Consider the following 12,846-nt stretch of genomic DNA (forward strand, 5'->3'; position numbering starts at 1 on the left):
CAGGAATACAAGCTAATGTAACTGCACTGTACTTCCAAATATAGGTTTGAATATAAAACATAAAGAGAACTAAGTCCTACTTTTTGTCTATCTAAAATTTACAACTTATTTTACCGGTTTTGAATTTTAAATATCACATGTTCTTTCTATTCTAAGAAAAAAATATTTTTTGGTTTTATTTTTCCAAAACCAAACAACTGGAAGATAAACATTTTTGAATAGATGAGTTTTTTTTTAAAGACACCAAAATAATTAGAATTGATAGAAAACTTTGAAAATTGTCCACACTGAGTAAGTTTAATTCAATTTCCCAAAGCACCTAAAACATGGCTGCACTTAACCTCCTCATAAACATCCCTCCACCATGCTGCTCTGAATGGGGGTGTCCCAGAGCAAAGTGCCTTGGCTGCATATGCTATGTTATTTAACAGTTAAACAGACTGTAGGTTTTAAATGTGTGTGAGCTCATAAATTACTGCCAGCGTTCAGACAATACCAATAACATAAACATGATTCGGTATTCTCGAAAAAAATCTATGATTCTTACAAACATGTATAAAAGACCCAAGTAATCCCACAATGAAAATCTGTAGTAATAATATTTATGAAGAATTACAAAGAACTATCAGGCTAAACTAATTATCCAAAACTGCCTGAACAACTGTTTAGAAGCCCACAGATGAGGAAAAAAGTAAACTAACTGGAACAAGGTTTGCATAAGCAACACTGGAAAGGCTGTGGCAACCAAGAGAGAGTCTTCCTAAAAACCATCCGACACATCACCTTCAAGCAGAAAGAAAAAACCATTTCAAATCTTTTACCTTTAAGGAGTTAAATGTAAAAATGCATTCAAACCCTAGTAACACTCTACTGGTACAAACATGAGCTCATGTGGTCTAGAATCATTTGTGAAGAAGTGAGCTCTGTTTCTGTTATAACCACTGTAACAACCAACTTTTCTTAGGGCATATACAGAGATATTTCAGAATGTATATTCAAAAAACAATCTGGTTTTAAAAAATGGGCAGAGAATCTGAATAGATATTTTTCCAAAGAAGACACACAAATGGCCAATAGGTACAAGAAAAGCTGGTCAGCATCACTAATCCTCAGGGAAATGCAAATTAAAACCACAATGAGATATCAACTCACACCTGTCAGAATGGCTATTATCAAAAAGACAAGAGATAACAAGTGTTAGCGAGGATGTGAGGAAAAGGGAACCTTTGGTGCACTGTTGGTGGGACTGTAAACTGGTGCAGCCACTATGGAGAACCATGGAGCTTCCTCAAGAAATTTAAAGTAGAACTACCTTATGATCCAGCAATCCCACTTGCTGGTATATATCTGAAGGAGATGGAATCACTATCTCAAAGAGATACCTGCACCCCCATCTTCACTGAAGCATTATTTACAATAGCCAAGACATGGAATCAACCTAAGGGCCTATTGATGGATGAACAGATAAAGAAAACGTGGTGTATATGCAGTGGAATATTACCCATCCATAAGAAAGACGGAAATCTTGCCATATGCAACAACACAGATGGAGTTTGAGGGAACTGTGCTAAGTGAAGTAAGTCAGACAGAGAGGGCTTCCCTGGTGGCGCAGTGGTTGAGAGTCCGCCTGCCAATGCAGGGGACGCGGGTTCGTGCCCCAGTCCGGGAAGATCCCACATGCCGCGGAGCGGCTGGGCCCGTGAGCCATGGCCGCTGAGCCTGCGCGTCCGGAGCCTGTGCTCCGCAATGGGAGAGGCCACAGCAGTGAGAGGCCCGCGTACCGCAAAAAAAAAAAAAAAAAAAGTCAGACAGAGAAAGATAAATGCTGTATAATCTCACTTATATGTGGAATCTAATACAAAAACAACAAAAATCTCGAGCTCACAGATACAGAGAACAGACCGGTGGTTGGTTGTCAGAGGTGGGGCCAGGGGACAAAATGGGTGCATTGTGTATTTGAATGCTGCTGAGAGAAGGTCTTAAAAATTCTCATCATAATGAATAAAACCGTGACTATGTATGCTGACGGATGTTAACTAGACCCCCCGTGGCAATTATTTTGCAGGACATACAAACAGCAGATGATTACATTGTATGTTTGAAGCTAACATAACGTTATATGTCAATTATGCCTCAATTTAAAAAAAAGAATGTATATTCATTCTGTATATTTAGGTAGTCACAGGATACTCCCCAAATTGTTTCCCAAACCTAATGAAATAAATTACCAGTTTCTAGGATCTAGAATAAGTTTTAAGAAAGCTGCAATCAAATGGTAAAATACCCTCATCTGGAACTCAGGCAAATGTCCTCCACCAAGAACCCGAGGGGAATCTGACAAGAACCGATCTAACAAAGTGTACCGCCCATATCAAAATGAAAAACTGTATGCAACACTTTTTCTCATTTTCAGTTTATAAGATACCAGCTGACTTAATACCAGTAAATAAGAACACAAGTCAACGAAACATTTCAAAGCAAGTGATGATGCTTAGTCGATACATTAAACAAGAAACAGGCATAGAAGAAGTTATTTTATATGAGAATGGAAACACCTTCTTGGAAAAGAAAATTGTACTTGTAGAAAAGTTACCCTTTATATAAAGATATATCAAAGGACGGACCTGTCTAAGGTGTTAAGGCTCTTGACAGGTTTTAGGACGTGATTCTCTTCAATACGTGGGAGCTGGCAGGACTGGGCTACGGCTATAACACAGGCCTGGCAACGAGGGTCCTCATGCACCAGGTGACTTTTGGGGGAGACAAGCCCTATCTTTCTATCTGATGTAACCTAACTCATTCCTGCAAAAGCAACATCAAATATATCCTACCAGAGAGTACCTACTTCCCGCTTTGCAGTGGACAAGCTGGGAATCAGTTTTGTTTCTTCCCGGCCCTCCTCACAGCATCATTTGGGAAATCACCAGAGGAAGAAACACAGAACACACCGGATCAATAGCAAGAAGGGAAAACTATATACTTGGAGACTATGTACGTGTATCATCCAGAATTCACTTCAGGCTAAGCACCTTTGAAAGGAAAGCAGATCCAATTAAATAATGCAAGTGAAAGGAATTTCCTCCTGCCCACTTGTTTCCCAATAATACCTCTTCATGTATAGAATTCCTGTAACATCTGGGTGACTGGAATGAACAGAACATACATATCACCACCTGTAAAAGCACAGGTGGGTGGCTAACCATGGGTCGTTTCTACTAGCCCCTAACGACTCCAAGAAGAAACCATTCGGCCACCTTCTCCACAAACAAGGAGTGAGATGAGTAAAGGAAAGCCAAGTGCTAAGTTAACTGACGTGGACTAGTGGCTGTTACTCCTGCCCATCCTGCACTGTCACCCTCATTCCACTTTTATCGCCACGCCCCCTGACTAGCAGGTATGTTCTTTTTAAAAATAAAATCTAGAGGAAAACAATCAACTATTTCAGTGGGTGACAAGTGTCCCAGGAGGCTAAGAATAGGCTATGAGCTCTCGGTGTTTATGTGAGGCTAGACCTTGAAGGTGTTAAGGGCGGCACTGTCTTATCTATGTTTATCTTGAGATAATGACTAAAGTAATATTTGTGTTGCATTAAGAAAGGGGAGTTTCCCAGATCTAGGAGAAGCTGAGGCACCTATATTTTCAAAAAGGGGATGGCTGCAAGGAAGGACAGCTGATATCAAGAGCCTCTGATAGGCCCTAAATGATATTAGAGCCTTTTCCGTGTGGACAGGCCCAAGTGGGGGCAGGGAGAGGAACAGACACTAGTCACCAGAGGGCAAAAGAGAGGTGAGCGGGAACAGAAGAGGGGGAAAAACAAAAGGCAGGGAAGCGGGAGGGAGGCTCCGCCACTGAGGAGAACTTTACTGTCTTTACACTTGTGCCTGGGTCGCTCCAGTTTACTTTCGGTCAGCAGTCCACAGACAACCACAAGGTGATCACAAAGGCATCCTCACTATGCCTGGCCATACAGCTCAGAGCGAATGACGTAGTGATACTAAAAAGCTAGACCCATGCTATTCTCAAGATGAAGACAGTTCTGTTTGCTTGTCCATTTCCAATATTTGGCTTTCTTAGGAAAGGAGCTTTATTCCAAAGTAAAAAAAGAAAACAAAGTGATTTCAAAGTACAGCAGTGAATCACATTTATTTCATTCTCAACCATCAGAACTGACTTCCTCTCAGTGAACTTCCCACTCTGCTTCAGTTAAAACATATTAAGGCAAAAGGGACAAAGTCTAGTTGGACAACAGGTACCACCTTTTTTTTTTTTTTTTTTGCGGTACGCGGGCCTCTCACTGTCATGTCCTCTCCCGTTGCGGAGCACAGGCTCCGGACGCACAGGCTCAGCGGCCATGGCTCACAGGCCCAGCCGCTCCGCGGCACGTGGGATCTTCCCGGACCGGGGCACGAACCCGTGTCCCCTGCATCGGCAGGCGGACTCTCAACCACTGCGCCACCAGGGAAGCCCACATTTTTTTTTTAATGCCCAAAATTTTACACTAAATAAAGAATGATTCTCAAAGGGAATTCTGTTCCCATTCCCAAACAGAATAAAGAAAAATGAACCCTTCCCGCAAAGCAAAACAAAACTCAGAAAGAGGTAAACAGATCAGAATCACCTGTCTTGGTGCTTCCCTGGTGGCGCAGTGGCTGAGAGTCTGCCTGCCAATGCAGGGGACATGGGTTCGAGCCCTGGTCTGGGAGGATCCCATACGCCGCAGAGCAACTGGGCCCGTGAGCCACAACTACTAAGCCTGCGTGTCTGGAGCCTGTGCTCCGCAATAAGAAAGGCCGCGATAGTGAGAGGCCCGCGCACCACAATAAAGAGTGGCCCCCGCTTGCCACAACTAGAGAAAGCCCTCGCACAGAAACGAAGATGCAACACAGCAAAAATAAATAAATTAATAAACTCCTACCCCCAACATCTTAAAAAAAAAAAAAAATCACCTGTCTTTTTCAAAGTACTCATACTTTCCGTAGATTCTGATACGCCCCCTCAAGAAGCCATGAGCTCTTCCCACCCCACCCGACCCCGCCATGGAGAAGCAGTGCCAGAAGGAACCACTGTTGCTGATCATTAACACGCCATCTCTCAAGTGAGCAGAGAAAGGAAAGCCTAGGAGCCAGAGCTAGAAGAAAAGCCGTCTCTCAAAAGGTCATTAATCTACCACATATCTGGGGCTATCAAAACTGGAATACAAGATCAGAGGATGTCACTGTGACTACACAGTACAAAAGAAACCAAAAAAGAAAAATCAAGAACGAGGAGATAGTGATGTTCGCCTTGGGTTATTAACAACAGTAGCATTAATAAGGGATGCCCAAGTGATGAGGATAGTGGTTACTTTTGATGACTACTAAGAGTAATAATCAAAATATAAAATTTTAGATTGATTCTCTAGGCTTACAAATCAGTCACTAAAGAAGCAACACAACAATGTTCCCTCTGCCAGCGGAGGGCTCCTAACCTAAGTAAATGAAAGCAGCAGCCCACCAGCGGCTGTACCATCAGTGCAACAATCTCAAGAGTACATTAACTTGAGTAAGTCAAATTCTTCACTTACCATTTGTTAGTCTATCAAATAGAAAGATATCAAAATTCCAATTTCCAACTTTTTCCAGCATACACTGAAATGAAAACCAAACATTCCTACTGTAATTTAATTTCAGTAACATTCTCTATCTTTTGTAGACAGTCCACAGGAAGTTAATGAAAATGGGAAGTGGCTGATTTACTTTAAGAAATGTTAAGTATCATTCTCCCTTTAATCATGACCTTTCCAAACGGCTCCAAAACATGTCCAGAGGGATAAACTCCATTTGAAAAAACAATTATTATTTTGTTTTCCAGTTAAGAAATGTATAGGTAAGGTTAGTGTTCCCTTCGACTTATTCCTATACTCCCATGAACGGTCAAGAGTTCTAATATAACTTAGCATCACAGAAGTGTGGTTCATACACTGCATGGTCTAGAAACCAGATTTTTTAAATCGAATAAAAGTAAATTATAATAGCCGAACACTTGCTATATCCCAGGTACTGTTAAAAGTGCTTTACTCTTTACTCACTCTTACTCTTCATACCGACACTATCAAGCAGGCATTGTTTTCAATCCTCATTTATAGATGGGGGAAGAGGCAAAAAGTTCTAACTTGCTCAGCAAGAAAGTAACAGAGCTTAGGATCTGAAGTCAGGTGGTCTGATTCTGGAACCTAGGCACCAGACACCTACACTATACTACACTTAAATTATTTGTTATTCGTTTTCTGAAAATACACTCCCAACTTATGGGTATTTATTTATATTCTTTAAATATCCTTATAAAATAGTCAACAGCATTTACTACATTAATTTTTAGGTTGATAGTTATTTCGGCCAAGTAAATAAATCCCACAACCCTAAAACTCAAATAGATATTTATACACCATATATTTGTAACCTGAAAATTTTGTGAACTTTATTTTCAAGAAAAAATTTTTGTTTTGTATCCAAAACTTCACTGTCATATACATTTATGACCTAATCGACATAAGCAACATTAAGGTACTACTGGTTGAGATTATAATACTAACAACCAATGATACACATAATATTCTCATTCTAAAAAACAAAACTTGTGAACTTTTTAAAATTTAAGGAAAGCATCAGTACTTTTCCACTGATTTGTTTTATCAAACTGGGAGGCAAATTGTTTCACTTTAGTATAACCGTAGAGTGGGTACCCCGACCCTATCTACACAAACTGACAACATCTGGCCTGTAAGTATTAAGTCAAAGAATACTTTTACAAATATTAGAAACATAAGATTATTAAAAAATCCTCATTTGGTCAAAAACAACCTCAACTAACTTCCACCTTCATTAACATACTTCTTTTAAACTGTATAAAGAAAACAATGCACACAATCACCGAGTTTAATTTTTTAAAAATCTAAATCTTCCAAATATCTCACTGATACAAGAGACTATGAAAAATCATTTGACTGAAAGTCATGAGTCTTCCCGTGCTGGGGGAGCTCAACCAAGTTCCTTATACTATTTAGGCCATAGTGTTCTTTTTTTTTTTTTTTTAAAGGCCATACTGTTCTTAACTACAGAATACAGTAATTAGATCAGACAATACATAATATTCTTCCCAGCGTTAAGTGTGATCTTATAGCTTAACTTTCTATTGATCTACTTGCTGTTATAATAAATTGAAAACATTTTCATTATTTTAGTTACTTCAGAAATGTTCCTTGCTCTGTAATACCTAATTATAGGATGAACAGCTAGCTGCTCTAAAGGGAAAACCTGAAAAACGGGTTCAACTGATTTCACATACAAAAAAAGGCTCTATAAATCAGTACCATATGGGAAAAACAAGGCTTCGTTAAACTTATCTAAAAATTAATGTTTTCTTGAAAAAGCTATACACACCTTGGCTTGTCCATTATAATCATCATCTAAAATGTTTAGAGAATTCGAAACGCTGGTACCACGGAAAAAGCGTGACGATCTAAGATACCGCTGGAAACTTAGTAACCTTCTGATATTCCTTGCAGACACAGAAACTTCGATTTCAGATTGAGCTGAAATAAAAGGAGTAAAAGGTGAGTAGAGTGACTCAAAACTGTGCATACCCCTATCTTTGTTGGACCCCTTCTAGTTACATACAAATAGTTCTTAAAATTAATCAGCTGCCATGCCATATTTCTAGGAGAGAAGAGGTACTTTATTTGTACTTTCAATTAAAGAGCTAAGAATGAAGGGGCAAATCGCCAATTTTATCAGCATTTAGAAAGCTAATGAGGAGTGTGGTTAGATTAATAATCAGTTTTTCTTTAACTTCCTAAGAATTATTACCTTTCACTCCATCGCTTCAATACACTATACAAACACTATGAAGCAGAAAGACAAAATCTAGTTTCAAACTATCCTTCATATTGAGAAGCCAGGTCCCAAGTTATATATGAGACTTTAAGAATTAATTATTCAACTCAAACATCTCAAATCCTAATGAGGTATCATTTCAAATCTTTCCTTAAGAGAATTTTATTAAGAGGAAAAGGAGATGGAATGGAGAATAAAGTAGCTTATACCCTGTAAGAGTTCTAAAGGATAGGGATAAAAATCCTGCAAGAAGAAAAACTCTAGGAAAAAAAAATGTGGTTCCACATTGGATACGGATACGTTTTCTTTCTATGAGTCTAACAGCCATGTGTGCCTGCAGTGTTAGAATGAACCAAAGTTTCTGGGGGCACCAGACAAAATAAAAGACATTGGTTACAAGCTGTCTTGTAGGGCATGAATGTTATCTTTAAATTCTAGAATCTAACTAAGTTAAGTGAAATGTTCATAATACAAAACATCAAAGTGAAGACTAAGGATCAACAGATCATCATCTCTCATCTTACCTTCCATTAACATCCCACTGGTGGAATAACAGGTAATCAAACACATTCTCTCTTGTGTGTCCAGTCACTAACTGTTCTATTAACCTCTATCACACAGTGTTTTCTCATCTATAAAATAATGGCAATAATATCTAGTTCAAAGGGTGCTGGATTAAATGAGATAATATACACATGAGTCAGATATATAATAAGTATTAAATAAATGATGGCACTGTAGAGGATAATAAAATTGATGTTGTTGCCACTGCTTGGAGGTATGCATCTAGGTAATTATCCTGAGTTCCAAATCTGTTTATGTTGCTCTAAATGAAAATATTCACTGATCCCTCATCATTTTAAAATGAACTCCATCTTCTTGGCCTGGAAGAAACGGCTTCATGCTCCAGGTTCTGGCTCTCTCCAGACTCAACTCAGATGACACCTTCCCTGGGAAGCACACCTGGACACCTGTATACACATTCCCCATCTAGGAGAGATGGGAGGCCCCTCCTCTGGGTTCTCAAGGCTACCCGTGCAGGCACCTCTCACACTACTTTTGATGCTGGTATTACAATTGCTTATTTATCTGTCTTCTTCAACAAATGATGACCTCCAATACAGGCACGGATTAGTTTTCTTCATCTTTGTATTCCAAAGCCTAATAATAGTGCCATGTAGGTATGTATAAAACATATTGAGTAAATGGATAAATGCATACTGTTTTTGAAATACCTGGTGAGTTTTGAGGTTCCCATACACGCACGTAAGCCAGAAATAAGATAACGCACAGTTACGTGGGTTTTTTCTCATTTTTCATCCCAGTGGATCTAAAATAGAGTATCTAGAACAACTGTGGAGTTAAATATTTGTCTTTATCAATGTAACTTACATTAAAAGGACTAGAACCAAAATGGTAATGTTATTAATGTCAAGCGATTATGCTTGAACTAGAAATAGTATGTTTGAGGAAATGAGGTTAGTTTAATAAGTTCAGTGAAAGTAATGTTCCACGTGCTTTAAAAAAAGGTATCTAGGGCTTCCCTGGTGGCGCAGTGGTTGGGAGTCTGCCTGCCAATGCAGGGGACACGGGTTCGAGCCCTGGTCCAGGAGGATGTCACATGCCGCGGAGCAACTGAGCCCATGCGCCACAACTACTGAGCCTGTGCTCTGGAGCCCGCGAGCCGCAACTACTAAGCCCGTCTGCCTGGAGCCCATGCTCTACAGTGGGAGAGGCCACCGCAATGAGAGGCCCGTGCACCGCAACGAACAGCAGCCCCCGCTTGCTGCAGCTGGAGAAAGCCCGCACGCAGCGGCGAAGATCCAGTGCAGCCAAAAATAAATAAATAAAATGAATTTTTTAAAAAAGGTATCTCATCTAGCCCTCAACAATGTAAAAAAAATGAGTATTATTATCTTCCACTTTATACACGAGCACACTGAATCTACAAGAGATTATATATATATAAGATCATACAGCCAATATAGGGTGACAACTAGATTTTTTTAAAAAATAAATAAATTTATTTATTTATTTATTTTGGCAGTGTTGGGTCTTCATTGCTGCACGCGGGCTTTCTCTAGTTGCAGTGAGCAGGGGCTACTCTTTGCTGTGGTGCGTGGGCTTCTCTTTGCAGTGGCTTCTCTTGCTGCGGAGCATGGGCTCTAGGCACGCAGGCTTCAGTAGTTGCGGCACTTGGGCTCAGTAGCTGTGGCTCGAGGGCTGTAGAGCGCAGGCTCAGTGGTTGTGGCACACAGGCTTAGCTGCTCTGTGGCATGTGGGATCTTCCCAGACCAGGGATCAAACCTGTGTCTCCTGCACTGGCAGGCAGATTCTTAACCACTGCACCACCAGGGAAGTCCCTGACAACTAGATTTTAAAACACAGATCTTCTGACAAAGCCTGTGTGTCCACAGTATTACGCACAAGTTTCTTATTACATCTCTACAGTATGGTTTATTGACTGTTTATGATAAAATTCTGTGTATACCATTATTCAAAATTGTCCTTATTTAGATGAAAGTATGTACAGAAAGAAACAGAGGGAAAAAAGCTAACGTACAGAAATAAAAGTATTCAATTAAATACATATATATATATATAATTTATTTATTTGGTTGTGCTGGGTCTTAGTTGTGGGCTCTTAGTTGTGGCATGCAAACTCTTAGTTGCGGCATGCATGTGGGATCTAGTTCCCTGACCAGGGATCGAACCCAGGCCCCCTGCATTGTGAGTGCAGAGTCTTAACCACTGCACCACCAGGGAAGTCCCAGAAATACAAGAATTTAATATGACCCTTCTAGTCTTATTCCTAGAAAAGACTGGACCTGGAAGGGCCAGAGTGGAATGACACGAACACATGGGGAGCGGATGAGAGCTAATTAATACGAGTGCTGCCATCTCTGCATTTACAAGGCACTTTCTGTCTTACAAAAAGCACGTTCACATCTGCCGTCCCATTTAATGATCACAACAGTCCTGTGAAGATGGCAAACATTATCATCCCCATTTTACAAATATAACCTTAGAAACCAAAGTAGAAATGCAATACAATTAACGCATTAGAGCCAAGGCATTTAGAAAGCTTCTAAAAAATGTTGCAGAAGACACGTATTCTATTCATTATGGAAAAGCAACCTAAAAGAGTTCAAGGTCATAAGCATGACTTCATGAGCGTTCCCTTCAATTTACTATCTTAAATCAGGCACAAAAGGTAACAATTTTATCACTGGCAATTCCTTTGCATCCTGTGTGTGGACACTGATAGTAGGATCACTGCTCCCAAATTGTATGTCCAAACTAATCCACCCTTGAAGTAAACTTGAGAATCTCTTTGGGAGGATAATTACATAAGGTCCAAAAAATTAATAAGCCTCATTTGAAGGGGCTCAATCCACTGTGCTAAGTCCCTACATCAACATGGCAGGATTCACACTGTCAATGGTTAAGACGGGTGGCACTGTCTGGGAGTCAGGGCTCTACCCACGAGATCACGGCTGTACCTCCCCCTGCCTTATTCCTATCTTCTAGGTGACTTCTCACAAGTCACAACTTCTCAATGTCTCATTTTCCTTAACTGAAAAAAAACTAACCATAATTCGTGTCTTTTTTCCTGTTTCACAGAGCCCTGAAGTTGGGACTCATTATCAAGAGTTCTGTTTTGACCACATTAAGTTGAGCACGAATATTAGATATTAACCAAAGGGGAAAAGCTCACTCATCACAGGAACCCAATGCCTTCCAGCAAGACTAATCCCACAAATAACCTATATATACAACAGGATAAGAAACAGACCTTCACTTGGTGATAGAACCAGCCTTAACAATTACTGATTATTTCACATACAGTCTAAGAAAGGACAGAGAACCTGTCCAAATGAAATGGCAAATCATCCAGTGAAAAGAATTTTCTTCACCTAGGGGGCCTCAGGAGCCTATACCTAAGAAGATTACATTCCAGAAAGAACTGAAAATCCCATGAGACTTTGCAGAGATGGTAATTAAAACTACCTCAAAGCTTTGCCTGAGACTTAGTATAGGACCAAAATGGGGGGAGGGGTGGTGTCTGATTTTTTTTTTTCATTAATCTAATTTTTTTTTTTTTTTTTTTTTTTTGCAGTACGCGGGCCTCTCACTGTTGTGGCCTCTCCCGTTGCGGAGCACAGGCTCCGGACGCGCAGGCTCAGCGGCCATGGCTCACGGGCCCAGCCGCTCCGCGGCATGTGGGATCTTCCCGGACCGGGGCACGAACCCGTGTCCCCTGCATCAGCAGGTGGACTCTCAACCACTGCGCCACCAGGGAAGCCCAATCTAATTTTTAATATGTACTGCACTCACGTTTCAAAAATGAATATCAAGGAGGGAAAGAAGGAGGGAGGGAGAAAAGAACGCAGTGAAAAACCTTACCCCTACCCAGTTTCTGATCCAACCAAATGCCAAACTCTCCCCTAAAATGATCACCTTTTAAAAGTTTTGCGGGTATCCTTTCTCAGTTTTTGGATCAAATATATGGAAACATCATTATATACTATGTTTCTACTTCTTTTACGTAAATGGCAGCATACCATATAACCTGTTCTGCACTTTGTTTTTTAATTTATCTTAGAGCTCTTTCCCTATCAGTACACAGAGACCTTCCTCATTCTGAGGCTACAAAGTATTCCATCATATGGATGGACCATCATCTATTTAACCAATCCTCTACTGAAGGGCACTGCTACAACTTCACAATTTGCAAAAATCCCTTCATTTTATTAAATATGCTTATATTTCCACTACTTGTCAGCTTTAGATATCATTCTTCCATGTTTTCTAATTACAAACAGGAAATAACACTACACAGGAAATCACTCTACATCCCACCTTCTTTGCCCTGTCCTCTTCCTCTTCCAGTGTTGGTTAGTTGTTAGGGTGCTCTTTCCCCCCTCTCACTCCAATCCCCACTTGCAGTTTAAGTTCAGCTCTAGCATTAAAC

The 12,846-nt window shown here is 40.2% G+C and overlaps 1 protein-coding gene across 2 annotated transcripts in view; it reads right to left on the bottom strand.

The window, feature by feature from the left end:
* Positions 1 to 12,846, bottom strand: part of PDE7A (phosphodiesterase 7A) — a gene marked incomplete at both ends in the record, with an annotated part of 105,688 nt that overhangs the window by 16,035 nt on the left and 76,807 nt on the right. For both annotated transcript variants that reach the window (XM_079722800.1, XM_079722801.1), the window contains 2 exons: positions 5,564 to 5,627; positions 7,419 to 7,570. In XM_079722800.1, coding sequence (XP_079578926.1) covers positions 5,564 to 5,627; positions 7,419 to 7,570 — 216 coding nt within the window. The remainder of the gene's footprint in view (positions 1 to 5,563; positions 5,628 to 7,418; positions 7,571 to 12,846) is intronic.

This window comes from Hyperoodon ampullatus (assembly GCF_949752795.1).
Source record: "Hyperoodon ampullatus genome assembly, chromosome: 17".
Lineage (NCBI taxonomy): Eukaryota > Metazoa > Chordata > Mammalia > Artiodactyla > Ziphiidae > Hyperoodon > Hyperoodon ampullatus.